The sequence below is a fragment of the Paramormyrops kingsleyae genome, chromosome 7 (assembly GCF_048594095.1).
Source record: "Paramormyrops kingsleyae isolate MSU_618 chromosome 7, PKINGS_0.4, whole genome shotgun sequence".
NCBI lineage: Eukaryota > Metazoa > Chordata > Actinopteri > Osteoglossiformes > Mormyridae > Paramormyrops > Paramormyrops kingsleyae.
The window spans coordinates 8,784,507-8,799,881 of record NC_132803.1 but is presented as its reverse complement, the minus strand read 5'-3'; the positions used below and the strand labels follow the sequence as shown (position 1 = coordinate 8,799,881).

The 15,375-nt window shown below is 48.3% G+C and overlaps 2 protein-coding genes across 3 annotated transcripts in view; both read left to right on the top strand.

Moving 5' to 3' along the window:
* Window positions 1-347: 347 nt before the first annotated feature.
* On the top strand, window positions 348-2,334 carry LOC111842085 (small nuclear ribonucleoprotein Sm D3). The gene is made up of 4 exons (XM_072714209.1): window positions 348-500; window positions 892-1,030; window positions 1,328-1,520; window positions 1,982-2,334. The coding sequence occupies exons 2-4, from the start codon at window positions 905-907 to the stop codon at window positions 2,044-2,046; spliced, it is 384 nt and encodes a 127-aa protein (XP_072570310.1). The 5' UTR covers window positions 348-500; window positions 892-904; the 3' UTR covers window positions 2,047-2,334.
* A 1,409-nt stretch (window positions 2,335-3,743) lies between these two features.
* Window positions 3,744-15,375, top strand: part of LOC111842083 (calcium/calmodulin-dependent protein kinase kinase 2) — a 19,318-nt gene continuing 7,686 nt past the window's right edge. For both annotated transcript variants that reach the window (XM_023808361.2, XM_023808359.2), the window contains exons 1-8: window positions 3,744-3,879; window positions 9,370-9,954; window positions 11,112-11,159; window positions 11,697-11,750; window positions 12,219-12,270; window positions 12,708-12,841; window positions 13,840-13,876; window positions 15,290-15,311. In XM_023808361.2, coding sequence (XP_023664129.1) covers window positions 9,604-9,954; window positions 11,112-11,159; window positions 11,697-11,750; window positions 12,219-12,270; window positions 12,708-12,841; window positions 13,840-13,876; window positions 15,290-15,311 — 698 coding nt within the window. In that variant the 5' untranslated portion in view covers window positions 3,744-3,879; window positions 9,370-9,603. The remainder of the gene's footprint in view (window positions 3,880-9,369; window positions 9,955-11,111; window positions 11,160-11,696; window positions 11,751-12,218; window positions 12,271-12,707; window positions 12,842-13,839; window positions 13,877-15,289; window positions 15,312-15,375) is intronic.

The following is a 15,375-nucleotide window of genomic DNA, read 5'->3' as shown; positions in this document are numbered from 1 at the left end:
ATATTTGGTCAATTGTGTGTTGGTGTTGTCAGCAAACCAGGTTTACTATACATTATTTTTTACCAATGTCAATATTAATAGTAGCTAGTATTGTCTTCATCATAACCCTTATTCAATTAAGTCTCTGAAATAAATTTAATCTTTAATTATGCTGCACAGGGGCATACCTAAAAGCTCTGGGCCTCCTGACAAAATGTCACCTTGCCCCCGCCCGATTTTACGTACAATATGTACCCTGAACCTGACAGATTTTACATGCCCCTCCGGCGCCCCTCGCGCTGGTTATCTTGCATATGCTGAATGCAGCACAGTATCCCATACGTGGCATTGTATTTTCCAGCATTTCCCAGCATGCCACGCAATGGTCGGCGGAAGTACTTTACCTTTTCCGGTTCTTTTAAGTGCATTGTGGGTGGCGGAAAACAAGAAAGTGTCTCTTCTGTGATTCACGTTGTGTTAGAAACCGGGAAGGCGAGTGTTTTCGGGAAAACGTTTTAAAGGTAGGTAAATGTTGTTCTTGAGATATCGTAGAATGTGGAAATTTATAACTGGATAGATGTTAGATGCTTTTTGTTCGAGTCGATTTACTGACGTTATTTTGACGTATATTGCATTCGTCTTTTTCCGCTAGCACATTACCTACCATTAGGTGTTGAATTTAATCATGTTTGGAGATGTCCTCAGTCTACATATAAATACAGTATCATGTTGAAATAATACCTCATTTTTCGTAAACTATTACTGTATGCGTTGCACGGCTTTGTAGATGGTCGCCAAAATCCGTAACCCTGTGTTCTATTTCCGATGGACAAATGTGTGTTTTGCGATGCTGCGATAATGTTTCGAGTCATACTCCACAGCGGTTTTGATTTCTTGCAATTATACCTACAGCTATACAGCCAAGATGTCTATCGGAGTTCCCATTAAAGTGTTGCACGAAGCCGAGGGACACATAGTTACCTGTGAGACCAATACCGGTGAGGTGTACCGCGGCAAACTGATAGAGGCTGAAGACAACATGAACTGCCAGGTAATCGTATAAGACCCTGTATTAATGTTTCTGGTTCGGGCCTTTTGGTTAAAGGAGGTGATATGGTTCTTAAAGGATTTCTTGTCCTTTTTTTGGGGGGGGGGGGTGTGTGATCCACTGCTACACCTTAAGTTTGTCCTATGCTTTGATTAACCTGATGCTCTGAACTGTTATGCACCCCCCCCCCCCCCCCCCCGGGTCTTTCTGGTTTCCAACAGCAACTTGCCTATATTTTCGGTTCATTTATGCAACCTTAAGGTCATATTATGAAACTGAATCCATTTTCCTTCCCCTCAGATGTCTAACATCACAGTCACGTACAGGGATGGTCGGGTGGCCCAGCTTGAGCAGGTCTACATCAGAGGGAGTAAGATCCGCTTCCTGATACTACCAGACATGCTGAAGAACGCGCCGATGCTGAAGAGCATGAAGAACAAGAACCAGGGCTCGGGAGCGGGCCGAGGAAAGGCAGCCATCCTCAAAGCTCAAGGTGGGGTGTTTGTCTTTACCGGGGGGGGGGGGTTGGGTGCTTCCAGTTTCCCCAGGCACATCATTCTTCTGCATAACTGGTCATATAGATGAAATGGGTTCTGGTTGGGGGGGTGGAACTGTTTGGTTTTAGTATTAGTAAAGCTGCATGAACCATTTACAACACCTCCGGCTCGCTTTTAACCCTTTTAGCAGAACATTAGCATTACTAGTGTGTGTGTGTGTATGTATATGTATGTATGTATGTATGTATGTGTGTGTGTGTGTGTGTGTGTATATATATATATATATATATATATATATATATATGTATATGTATATGTATATGTATATATATATATGTATATGTGTGTGTGTGTGTGTGTGTGTGTGTGTGTATGTATGTGTATATAAATATAACTTATGAATGATTGCAAAGATGATGCTAAATGCCTGCATTGATTGTTCTGTTTTGTCATTCAGTGGCTGCAAGAGGACGTGGTCGTGGAGGGATTGGCCGTGGAAATATTTTCCAGAAAAGACGATAGGACCCCCCTCCCTTTTTTTTGTTTTTTGAATGTACAGTTTTTCTCTCTATCTGTGAAGAATAGGGTTCCAGTTTCACTATGGGTGAGAAGTACTTTTTTTTTTTTTTTTTTTAAAGAAATGTTTTGAAGCCTCAATAAACTGATTTGTTTTCTAATCGTTTTCTTTATCCTCTGAGTGATACCTGTGCCATCAGATTGTCAATCCAAGGTTCTCCTATATGGGGCGTAATTTAAAAAAAAAAAAAAGGTTTTGTTCCTTAAACTGCAAAATAAAAGATGCCAGATGAGTATTTGACTTTATCTGATATTAGCTCTTTCTGGGAGCCTTGGCTTCTGTTATTTCTGAGCTGCAGTGGTGTCCTGATGACTTTGTTCTTCATTGTTGCTGATTGCTACAATATGCCTGGAAAGAATCCAGGAACAAAAACAAAAGATTAGAGGTTCTTAACTCGGGTTCTGTAAATGCAAACTATTAAAGTTGTCCTGTAACAAGGGTTTGTTCCATACATTTCCAAGCCTGGGAGTCCCTTCACAATTCTGCAATCACAGGAACTAACAAAACCCGTCAGCATTTACATGAGCAAGCATTTTTTCCAATTTGGCACAGCTTTTTATCAAGAAATGGGCTGCATTTGGACCACGGGACGTCCTGGGGCGCCGTCGCTGTGCACGTTCATGTCAGATTTTCAACTATACATGAAATTCAACTTTTTATTTGTTACTATTGTGTTTTTTTATTTTGTAATTTGCCAGGTGACGTGTGATGTAATGAGATTCTTCACTTAATAGTTTTTTAAAAATAGGAAATTTATGCATATAAAACTCTGCCACTTGAATCATAAAATTTGACAAAAGCCGCTGAAAAAAATGAAATGTTTCTGGTCGCAACAATTACAAAAAGGAAAAAAAATACTTCACACCTCTGGGTGGACTGCAATGAGACGGCAACGGTGGTCTTTCAGGTTATCATCTGTGCGTTAGTGACACTAGCTCATTTTTATACTGGAACAGCAACAGCCATTTGTTTTCTCCTGAAATATTTATCTGCCCCTGCGCCACACGGTGGGGCCACGGGCACGCATTTCCCCTTACATTCAAGGGAAAGTCGTTTATATTTTCCATCCATCCATCTGTTAAACGGTTATCTTGCTCAGGGTCGCGGGGGAGTGGGGGGCAAGACTGGGACCTATTTATATTTTCCTTGGTATTTTATTTTAAATGATTTTAATGATTTTAAATGATTCGCGACGGGATTTCTGCTAACAGTGACATCTTCTTCATGATCAGTATAACAAAGAGAATTCATATATTCAATAATCTTTTAAAATGTGTAGGACGTGCGCAAGTTTATAATCGCGTGTACTGGACTCATTTACAGCTACATGGACTAATTTACAATATAACGGTGTCCGAACACGATCGAATTTCGGGATGGGGAACGGCATCGTCTTTTGATGGGAACCTTTACCGTGTTCCAACCATTCCCGCAAGTGATTAGCCATAATTACAGAAATATATGTAAAGCAAACAACCTCTATTACAATTAGCATTACAATAGTTATTATATTAAAAGGATAATCAGTGGAAATTGAGGCGAGGCCGGATCTGGCAGCCTTTCCGCCCCCGCCGCTGCGCTCGAACCCCTCTCGCAGGGGGCTGCCGTTCGGGAAGTTCCATTGGTCCGTCCGAGGGTCTCGGCCGCCTATCAGAGGCGCGCACCCTCCATCCTGCGCGCACGGCCAGCCGAATATGCGGGGGAATAACGCCGTGGGAGGACGCGCTGCCCAGATATCAGCGGAGATCCGGAGCGTCCTGTCGCCCGGGAGCGGGGAGGTAAGGCGAGCGACGGTGCCGTCGTTTATCTGCACGCCAAAGGGGGCAGAAATCATGTGCGTTTGTTTGTTGTGTCACGTGTGAAAGTTGTTGTTATCTAACGTGGGGGTTCGGTTCTTTTTCCCCTTGCTCTACACGGTACTTGTTTTTGTAGGATGTCTAGTAGCTAGCTGTATTTATTTTAAGACGAATCAGTTTAATGGGGATTATATGATTTTTTTTTGGCTGTGTTTATCTTTCGGGGGTGGCAAACGCGTGCCTTAACGGCGATCCGTCATCGCGTTAGCACGTATTTCGGACAGTGCGCTGCCAGATCCCCAGTTCGAGCGCCGTGATCGTACAGTCATTTTCACTCTGACTGTGACTATCGCAGCCCTCGTTTAACTGCGGCGTTAAACCAGTGATAAAAAAGTGATGCTTCCCGAACACTTAATTTAGACCGGCAGCGTATGTCAGGCCCCTTGGTGCTACTTTACAGCCTTTCGTCTTATTCATACTGCACGGCCTGCGTTATGGGGCGCCCGCTTGACCACTGTATGGGTTTTATGGGAGGGCACAAACATAAACCAACGAACGCGGTCAATAGGCATCCCACCGATTGCTTTTTTTTTGTGCGCAAACTGTACTACGGCAGTGCGGGTGTCCGCTGGGTCCTACGGTACGTCGGGTTCTCGCCGTGCTGCCGGAACCAGGTCACTGATCCGAAGGCGCTTTTCGGGGGTCGCGGGTCATCGTTTGTTATCAGTTTTATTCGAAAATGAACGGGATTGATATTTTTTTTGTATGTTTAACTGTAAATAAGTGAAGTGATACTTTGTGAGCTCAGGTTATTGGCAATTGGTACATGTGAATCACATGATTGTTCTTAACGTTATCTAACACATTTTTTAAATAATTCACTGTCTGGCACATTATCGATGAAGTAAGCTATGGAACACGTCAAGATGGCAAGAGCTGCACTGGCATCTAAAGGGGCACCTTTTTTCCTGAATCGACCAAGTCTCAGTCTGTATCACAGAGACTCCTCTGGATGAACACATAACAAAATAACACATATAAAGTATCAGACATATGAGAAAAGGATAACAGTGGCGTGACCATGGGAAATGTAAGAGATCTGGAGAAAAAAATAATAGCTAAGAGCAGCACTCCAAACACGTTTGAGAAAATGGGGTCAAAGTCACCCAGGTTAGGAACACGCTCTGTGTGGAAGAATGAGGGAATTTAACAAGCGACTGCACAGGAAGGCAGCTGCTATCAGAGCCTAACGGTGGATTTTCGTTTGAAATTTTACTGCTGCAGACTCCATGCAAGTGGTCTTGCCGTTGTCCCTTCTGAAATAGTGTTTAAATTGCTTCACTAAAAAATCCATCTGTAAATGTGTGAAGCTTGAAATTTTGAGGTGTGATTCATTTAAGTAAAGAAAAACGTGCAACATTAGTCACGGCTCATCTTTATTTTTCTTTGTAAATTAGCAATCATTTAAAAATGAAGTCTGCATAGGTGTGACAGCACAGCTCCAGCGATGGGGTCTCCACCCCCGGCTCTTTGTCAGGCTTTTGTAGACGTTCTGCGATGGCGCCGCCTTTTTCTCTCCTGCAGTCTGAACACATGCGGTTAAACGGATTGTTGGCTCTGAGTTTCCCACTGTGTGTGACTGTGTGAGCCCTGTGATGGACTGGCGTCCTGTCCTGGGCCCCACTGCCCCGTGCCCTGTGATGGACTGGCGTCCCGTCCTGGGCCCCCTTGAACTGGCCCCTCTGCTTCCTGGTTCTGGCTTCAAGCTCATGGTGACACAGTCCTACATAGGCGGTGATGGATAGATTAATGTCAAAGTTGTTATACTGGCCATTCCCCCCCCCCCCCCCCAGTGCTCATAAGTTTCTGCCCAACGGGTCTTTCTCTTATTTCAGATTATGCCACTTTTAAACCAACCTGTCCCACATTTCTGTCCAACTCTTTAATTCCTAATGGCACATAGCTGGCAAGTTTGGCGTCTAATGAGTGGGCATGTTAAGCTATTAAATACATTTTTAAATGATTTGAAAGCTGTGTGGCAGTGACAAAAGGAAGGGGGGGGGGCAGTAAGCACAGAAGAGGTTGTTTATAAGACTGATTTGGATACTTGTACTCTTGCCTGCTGACAGGCCCTCCACTGCTGCGTGTGTTTTGCTCACTTCTGGGAAAACTGGAAACTGTTTCAGGAACAGGCTGTAACCCTGATGCCGACGTGTGAGTACACGCTTCTCCAGAACGCGACGGGACCCTTCCCAGATGAATAACAAGACAAACGGTGAGGGGCAGGAAATGACAGCGCAGAGGAGTTTTCTTACTTAGCCGTTATTCTTGGCATTTACCGTTAATTGCCTTTGGTAAATCCTACTTCCTTATTGGTCCAGAGGTGTAAAGTGGGTGTAGTTCCATTTTATTAAATGTTAAAAAATGTATATTTCAGACTTTTTACTCAAATAAGCAGTCATAATATCAGCATAATGAATTTGAGCATTATTAAATTAATTGAAGCAATTTTCTTTTGAAAAAATTAACCGCGGCTAGTTTATTCTGTTGTTGTTTGTTTTTTTGTTTTGTTAGTTGTAGTATAATTGGGATAAACCACTTTGAGGTACGCGGTTATACGAAAATAAAGAACTCCATCTTGGTTAGCGGCCCTCCTCTTTGCATCGGGCCTCCTTACACCAAGTTGTCATTGATTATTTTTTATATAACCGCACACCTTAAAGTGGTTCACGGTCATCCTGTTACTTTTGGCGTAGGAGTTTTTGGAGCGGTGTGAGATCTTGCAGCTGACGGCGGATGTTTTGGCCTGGTGCTCCTTATTTGGTCGTATGGCGAGCGGAGGCGAGTGCCGCCGCCTCCTGAAAAGGCAGCGCGCGGCTTTCTGGAATGCGCTGTGAGCGCTGCGCTCCCGACGCGGCCCTCCGCTCAGCCAGGCTGGTTTTGGGGGCCCTGGCGTCCCGATAAGGTCCCATTTCGCGGTTCCTCTCGCCTCCTCTGAGCGCTGAGGTCTCCAGATGGTCTGCTCGCTGTTGTGTGTGTTCTGTAGCTCGGAGACCCCTCTGACCCCCCCCCCCCCCCGAACCCTCATGATTATGCGGCATTTTCACGAAAGAGCTGGCATGTGCAGCAGGATCACGCTCCTCCTTGTGACCCATCTGAGGCCCGAGATCCCCCACCCCCCCCCCCACGACTACCCCCTGCCCCATTCCCTCCTTTGCGTGTGTGTCAGTGTTTACAGCAAACGGGCTCCCACCCGGCCTGCCGTACCTGGGCCTCTGATGGCCCCCGTTTCCAGCGCAGTGTATTTACCCGCTAATGAACGCTAAAGCTTCCCATAAACGATCAAAGTAGGTCACTCTCGGCACTAACAGCACCGCGATTAAAATAGCCGCACCGGTTGGCTGCAGGACTCTTTCGCCTCTCAGAACCGGGCTCCTTCTGCCGGTGTGGGGGCCACCGCAGATTATGTAGGTGTCCTCCAACGGCCGTGAGCTTTATGGCGGGACCTCGGCCTGGGGATGGCAGGCTGTGTTACGTGACGCGTCTGACCGCCGCTGCCGGGCGATGAGATTGGCCTACGCTCTTCCTCCCGCTATGCTGCCTTGTGGAAAAGCAAAGTAGGTCTTGCTGCGTTCGGTTTTTCTTGCTCCGGTGCATTAAACCTCCGACGTCTCTGCTGTCATCCCTGCTAACCAGCGTGCTTCCCACCTGCTCTTGGACGCCTGCCTTATGTTTGCCGCCCCCCCTTCAGCCCCCTCTCTAAATACCTGGGGGGGGGGGTTGGTCACAGAGACCCCCCTGTGTCCTGAATGCAGAGACGTGCAGCCTGAAGCTGTAGCTATTTGTTAGCCAATCAGAGCCAGTAACTGCATCTCACTACATTATTCAGCACCTTATGGTACAGAAAAGAGGTTTATTTTTGCCAAAGGTGTTTTTATATATATATATAATGTTATGTGTGACTGTGTGTGTGTCTGTGTATATAATCTGTGTGTGAGTTTGTGAAGCTATGTATGAGTGTCTTTCTGTGTTTGCTATCTCTGTGAGTGTGTGTGTGTGTGTGTGTGTGTGTGTGTGTGTGTTTGTTGATTTGGAGGGAGGACATCTTGCCCCCACTGCTCCCTGGAGCTCCTCCTGAAGGCACTGATCCCCCCACACTGAATGTTACACAAGGAGAGTGGGAGGCGAGAGAGAGAGAGACTTTCTGACTTTCTGCAGGGATGCTGGCCACATGTACCTGGTGGAGGGGGGGCAGAGATGCCGTCGGACACTGCCTCCCCACCCCGTTTCAGTGGGGGGCTTATAGCCGGCCTGATGCGTCTGGCGAGAAGAGGAGGTCTTGCCAAGACCCTTCTCATCTGCATGGTCACTGCCCTGTTTTGGCAGGAAAGACCCCAACCTTCTGAAATTCGCACCCCAGGAGGTTGGTTCTCCAAACCTACTGTACCATCAGACACGGGGCCCCATCTAGGGCACACGGTCTCCCCACATGTTTGGGAAATGCGCAAATGGTCGTGACCATGGCGAGGAGGTCGGACGTGGTACAGTAACCGCCACACGGCAAGTGTGCCCCCCCCTCGGGCGCCGGTCGGTATCCCGAGGCCTATGCGTTAAACTAAACCTGTGAGAGGCTGTCGGAGGCCCCCGTCCCACGGGCTAGACACAGTCACCTTGCTAAAGTCACTGTGGGAACCGTGGGGTTTATATGAGGCCACTGCATGCTGGTCAGGAGCGGCAGATTTGCCTGGTGGGTAACCAATGGAAAGGGCATTAAACCAGTTGGTCATTGCTCATTAAACCAGTTGGTGATCCGGTGCATGTTAATCCCATCTGGTGTGAGATAAGATACCTGATTTCATTTTAAGTACTTAGAAAGGCTTGTCAATGTGTTAAGATGTGCACAGACTCGGGTCTTTTTTCACTGACTTTTTGTATATATGCTTGTTTCTAATTATATTTGTAATATAGTTCCAGGAAAAATGTACACCTGTTGCTAGGAGACTGATGTACATTATGGTGTGTAGGTGTTGGGGGCTCTGCCGCAGAGCATCATGGGAACAATTAGAAGAGTAACGAGGAACCCAAAGACAAGCTGGGAAGCACAAGGGCGACGGCTTGCGGGGGCGGTGCCAGGTTTGCAGTCGCCGTGGCGACGGTGTGGAATTTGGCGCGGTGCATGCAGAGATTTGGGCCAAGAATTTAGAGGAATACAGGCATGAGTCATTCTTAGAGTCGCTCTTCCTTGGGTTTCGATTGCTGGGCCATTGGAGATCCCCCCCCCCCCCCCCACCACTACACGGCGAGTGTCAGTGTGGGATGGGAGGGGCTTTATAGCAGGTGCATGGATTTGAGTGTAAAGCCGCGAGGTTGGTGGGGTGGGGGCAGCTGATGGAGTTTGTCAACGTCTTGGTGAAATGTGGGTGGGCTTCCCGGAGACCACGCCCATCAGCGAGTTGTCCGGTTGCTTTGCAGAGGTCCCAGCTGTCGAGGGGTGGAGCCTGTCGTGGTCGTGTTCGGTGTGGGAGAGAAGCAACAGAGCACCGCGTGTCTCCGGGTCCCGATGGAGGAGCAGCTGGGAGGGCGCGGGGAGGAGCACCATGTTTCCCTGCGTGTGCTCCTGGCCCCGTGCTAAGTGCCCCCATGACCGCTCCCCCATGACCACGCCCCCGAAGAGCCACGCCCACCCGCGCTCCCGCCGATCTCGCCATGGAGTCGCTCATCGTGGTGACTGAGTACGATCCCAGCGGCTGCCCCTCGCCGGTCGCTCCGGGAGATGAGGTGGAGGACATGGACAGCAGCGTGTCTCCGGAGCCGGTGGCGCCGCCTCTGCCGGGGGCCCAGGAGGTCCGCTCCAGGCTCAGCCTGTCCAACCGCAAGCTGTCCCTGCAGGAGCGCCCTCACGCGGCCTCCTCGCCCTGCAGCTCGCCCGGACCCACCAACGGCCGCTACATCTACCCCTCCCTGCCCTACTCCCCCATAACGTCCCCACACTCCTCGCCGCGCCTCCCCCGCAGGCCCACGGTGGAGTCCCACCGGGTCTCCATCACCAACCTCCAGGTACAAGACACCGTGGTCACTGTCAGTCAGGAGGCATGATTTATGCATGCGCCTGGCTATCCATCAGAACTGAGGACCTTGGAGTCAAAGTACTGTCTCACCTATAGGGGTCTGCATAGACTTTGGAAGAGTGCCATTGGCTGAGCCATTTAGAAGCCCCGCCTTTCATCAAAGCACAACAAACTATTGGCGTGTGTTGCTTCAACCAGTAATATCATTCCGAATATGTTGCCTAGAAACACAAAAAGTTACCATGGAAATCCTCTCATTGCTTTTAGAATGTGCTGATGTTGGGATATGTTAATGTATCGCTGGGATTAATTTGTGCTCTTCTGTTTCATGTGGGTTCAGATGAGTATTCATTTTCACAGACCTTTTATCTGGTCCTAGTGAGTTTATTTTCAACTTCCACCTCGAAAAGCTGACACTTGACTATATTGAAACCCTTAGTGTAGATCCTGTGTGCCGGGAGTGAGAGGTAAGGAGGCGGATCAGGGCACCGTCCCCTCTAGCTGGATGTAGAAGAGCCACCTGCCCCAAACCTCTCAAACAGTAGCATAAACCCTCTTTTAGATGCAATTTTTTAGATCTATGCACAACAAAAAATATGCACCAGTGTTTGTATGTAGTCCTTAGTGGCTGTTCTGTTGGCTGTTTTTGGGTATACTTTCCTCCTATTGAGAGACCGACCAGTGTTTGTTGCAGTTACTTGCTTAGCGATGAAAAGGGCTCACTTCAGATCAACCAGTCACATGTCTAATAAATACAAATTAGTAGAGTAATCGATTTTTCCTGCCTGTCAGCGCCAGTCACAGACTTGATTGTTCATTCATCATTCTGATGTGGAGCAAATTGACTGTGAGAGGGGACTCAAACCATCTGACGAAGTGTGTCTTCATGCCCTGTAATTTGAGGGGAATAAACTGCCGGAGTACTCAGAGTACTCAGAGTACTCGCAGTACTTGCAGTACTCAAACAGCCTGCTAGGTGGCAGAAACAGCCTTTTGCAGGTTAGTGGATGTTTTGGCTGTGAATCCTGGGCTTGTCCTGCCCTTCCCCTGGCTGTCAGCGTGCGTGAAGACCTTGCTGTCCTTGCTGTGTGTTGCATGGGTTAATGCCTTCACGACCAAACCTGACGCCTCTGTTTGTTTTGACAGGACTGCGTGCAGCTGAATCAATACAAGCTGAAAGACGAGATCGGAAAGGTAACGCGACTCCCATCATTGGCTCGGTGCTTCGCCGGCGCCGGCCGTACGCCCACGTGACACGATGACGTAGAAGCACTGCCACTGCCTGACGCATGCACCCCTCCGATGGCACCTCTGCTCACCCTGACTGGGGAGGGTCCAGTATGTGACAGGGAAAGTGTGTCTTCATGCCAGAGGTGGATAGTTCAGCTCCAGAAAGTAAAAATCCAGACCAAAATTTTGTCTCAACCAACCAATTGAGGATTCTGTGACTGTGACTCTTTTTTACTCGACTAGTTGGGTGAAACAAAATCTTGGTCTGGTTTTGTACATCCTGGACCTGAACTATCTACCTCTGGTCCATGGATATGCGCATGTGTGCGTCCGGTGAGCAGGACCTTGATCCCATTTGCGGGGTACAGTACCTCAGTCGGGCTCATCTCAGGGCCTGTCTACAACTGTGTGCATGCACGTGTTTGTGTGCAGGACAGAGGGGGGGGGGGGGTTATTCAGCAGCTCACCTTTGACCTCCCTGCTGTCTCCTGTTCTCCGAAGGGCTCTTATGGTGTTGTCAAGCTTGCATACAATGAAGACGACAACACCTATTACGTGAGTTTCACCATTCTAGATGCTCCCCCGCCCCCCCAATCCTGGCTACAGTAAGATTCAAGATATGGTGCCGCTCGAGGGTCCTACGTGGGCGTCCTGAACGGGCAGGAATATCCGCAGCGCGGGGATGGAAACTGTAGCTTCATATAACCATTTTGACAATCTTTAATGCAAGAAAAATATAATGGTAATATAAACCTGCATCTCTGGCAGACGACTCAATTAAAGGAATAAATTAATGGCAAAGCATCACTTCAATGGTTTTTGAGCTTGAGTGTAATAATGGAATGATCTTCCGTCAGTTTATGTGTGTGATTCCTGTTTGTGGTGTGGAGACTGACGAGGTGCAACACTGGCGATTTGTATGTTATTGAGGTTTTAGTTGTTCTTAATATTTATAGCGTGGACCAAAAAAAGTTGTTTTATTTGTCTTTCTCGGTTTATCTCTCCCTCTCTTCTCTCCCGCAGGCGATGAAAGTGCTGTCCAAGAAACGGCTGATGAGACAAGCCGGCTTCCCACGTAAGCGTGCTTCTCAGACCAGATGGGCGGCCCCGCGGGGGGGCGCGCTCCATTCAGCCTGGGCCAAGAGGCCCCCGCGCCTCGGCCCAGGGACGGGGCCATCACACACGTGGACCAGTCTGTGCTCGTGCCCCCCCCCCCCCGGCCTGGCGTTTGGTGTTGCCAGCCATCTGAGAGCCACCGGATTGCGTTCATCTTTGGAGTCTGACATTTTAACCGTTTGGTCTCTGGGTCGTGATTATGGGCCCCCTTAGGGCTGTAGGGGGGTCGGTTTGAAATAATAAAGATCCCCTGTTGAAATACGGTGGGTTGAGCTTTGAGGCCTCAATTTTGACGGGTCATATTTCACCAAAGCCAGGATGTGAATCAGTTGGACTGTTGGGTGATATGGATGGCCTCTTCCTTTGAATCCTGATTTCTGCCCCTCTCCCTCGCAGGGCGGCCACCTCCCAGAGGAGCGAAAGGGGCCCCGGAGACCTCAGCTCAAGTCAAGGGGCCCCTTGAACGGGTCTACCAGGAGATCGCCATCTTAAAGAAGCTAGACCACCCCAACGTGGTGAAGCTGGTGGAGGTATGAGATGAGATTACGGTCAAGCCTGGGCTTTTAGAGCGAGTGGGGGGGGGGTGTTACCTCCTGCTGTTAATCACCGGGCAGTGTAACACTCTTTCTATTGGTTACTTGTTTCCCGCTGGATTAGAGCAGGTACAGATTGACAGAGTGAGGTAATACCCATGTCCCTGGGGTATTGATCTCTGTTTTCAGACACCGAGGAGACCCATGGGTGTGAGCCACCATGTCAGACTAAGAGAGAACTTGAAAAGCACAACTGCTGTTATTTTGTGGTTAGAAAGCTGGTCCTCCTCGCTCCATACCTCGTCCGATGAAGCTCCAGTGCTGAACTGGGCCACCTCCGCTCTGCCCCAGTTTTGCGTTCCAGTTCATTCCAAAGACGCTCTAGAGCAGTTTCGAGGTCAGGGGCTCTGCGTCATTCTCCTCAAACCCCGAGCATTGACCGCACCCATTTCCCAGTGACCCCCATTTCATTGGATTAGATGGTGCACAGAATGTAGTTGGGTGAAGTCGAGGGGGTGGGGGGGGGGGTTCACATTTCAGCCCAATTGGCACAGTGCGTCACGTGGGCCCTCAAGTTGCCGTGGCGACCAATGGGGCTTGGACCATCTGCTTTGAGGGCCAGACCTGAGCAGCAGACTGTCCTCCCATGAGTGGTCCTGTGATATTTTTTTTGTGCAGATTACTACCCGGTGTGAATGGATATGGGTTCCGGATGGCTCTCTCTCAGAGATTTTGGGGTCATATTGGGGTTGGGTTGGAGGTTTAAATTTTTTTGGGGGTATTTTGTTGTCAAGTTGATGCCTGAAGTTATTAAATTTGACTTTCTTAAATTCTGGCATTTCTTTAGTGATGTTCAGGTACACATTGGGATCTGAAGTGTTCAGTCTTTATCCCCTCAGCACCATGCCAACTGCGATCTGTCGTTTGTAAGATGCAGGAGGTTCATCCCTCACTCGTGTGGCTGCTAACTGAGTCTGTATCCCTCCCTCCCCCAGGTGCTGGACGACCCCAGCGAGGACCATCTGTACATGGGTAAAGCTCCTCACAAACTCCACCCCACTCACCTTGTGTATCGTATACAATAACTTTACGTTTATATACATAGACTTTATGGACAAAAATATTATGACACCTGGCCATTACACCTACAGGAACTCTTATGATATCCCATTATAAATCCATAGGCATCAATATGTAGCCCCCCCCCCCCCCCCCCCGCAGAACTATAACAGCCACCACTCTTCTGGGAAGGTTTCTACAAAATTTTGGAGTGTGTCTGTGGGACTTTTTGTGCATTCATGGAGAAGAGCATTTGTGAGGTCAGGCCACTGATGTTGGATGTGAAGGCCCGGCTCACAAACTCCATTCTAGTTCATCCCAAAGGTGTTCTATCAGGTTGAGGTCAGGGCTCTGCGCGGCCAGTCAAGTTCTTCCACACCGAACACACCCAACAATGTGTTTATGAATCTCGCTTTGTGCACTGGGGCACAGTCATGCTGGAACAGAAGAGGGCCTTCCCCAAACTGTTTCCAAAGTGTTGGAAGCATAGAATTGTCCGAAATGTCTTTGTATGCTGAAGCATTAAGAGTTCCCTTCACTGGGACTAAGGGTCCCAGCCCAACCCCTGAAAAACAACCCCATACCATTATCCCTCCTCCACCAAACTTTACAGCTGGCACAATGCAGTCAGGCAGGTAATGTTCTCCTGGCATCCATCAAACCCAGACTCACCCATCAGGCTGCTCCAGACTCTGCTTGGCAGTGTGAGGCTTGCATGCAGCTGCTCAGCCATGGAAGCCCCATTCCATGAAGCTCCCAACTAGGTTTTTTTTTTGCTGTGATTAATGCCAGAGGAAGTTTGGAACTGTGCAGTTGAGTCAGCAGACCGTTGGTGACGTCTACGCGCCACGCATCGCAGCACTCGGCGACCCCGCTTTGTTGCTTTCCGTCGTCTGCCACTTCGTGGCTGAGTTTCTGTTGTTCCTAGACGCTTCCACTTTGCAGTAATACTACTTACAGTTGACCGTGGATTATCTGGCAGGGAAGAAATTCCGCAGATTGACTTATTGCAAAGGTAGCATCCTATGACATCACCTTGCTCAAACTCACTGAGCTCTTCAGAATCACCCAATCTTTCACAATTGTTTGCAAGTATAGGTGCTTGATTTTTATACACCTGTGACAATGGCTCTGAATGTAACACCTGAATTAAATAATTAAGAGGTGTGTCCCAATACTTTTGTCCATATAATATTCGTACATATGTGCATAAACACATAAATTCCACAGTCTAACATTTATTTTTTATTGCTCTATTAATTTAATATCTGTGGCAACATCCGAGCTGGAATTGCTTAAATAGTGTCTCTGTTCTGCAAATATTTTCTGATTGAACAATTAGCCTTTTAACGCTGCATTCTGGCATTTCCGTCTCTCTCTCCCCAGTGTTCGAGCTCGTCAAACAAGGGTGAGTACACCTGCCGCGGCTTTGGCACCCCCAAGGGGCAGAACGTGTCATGAGCTCTAATGTG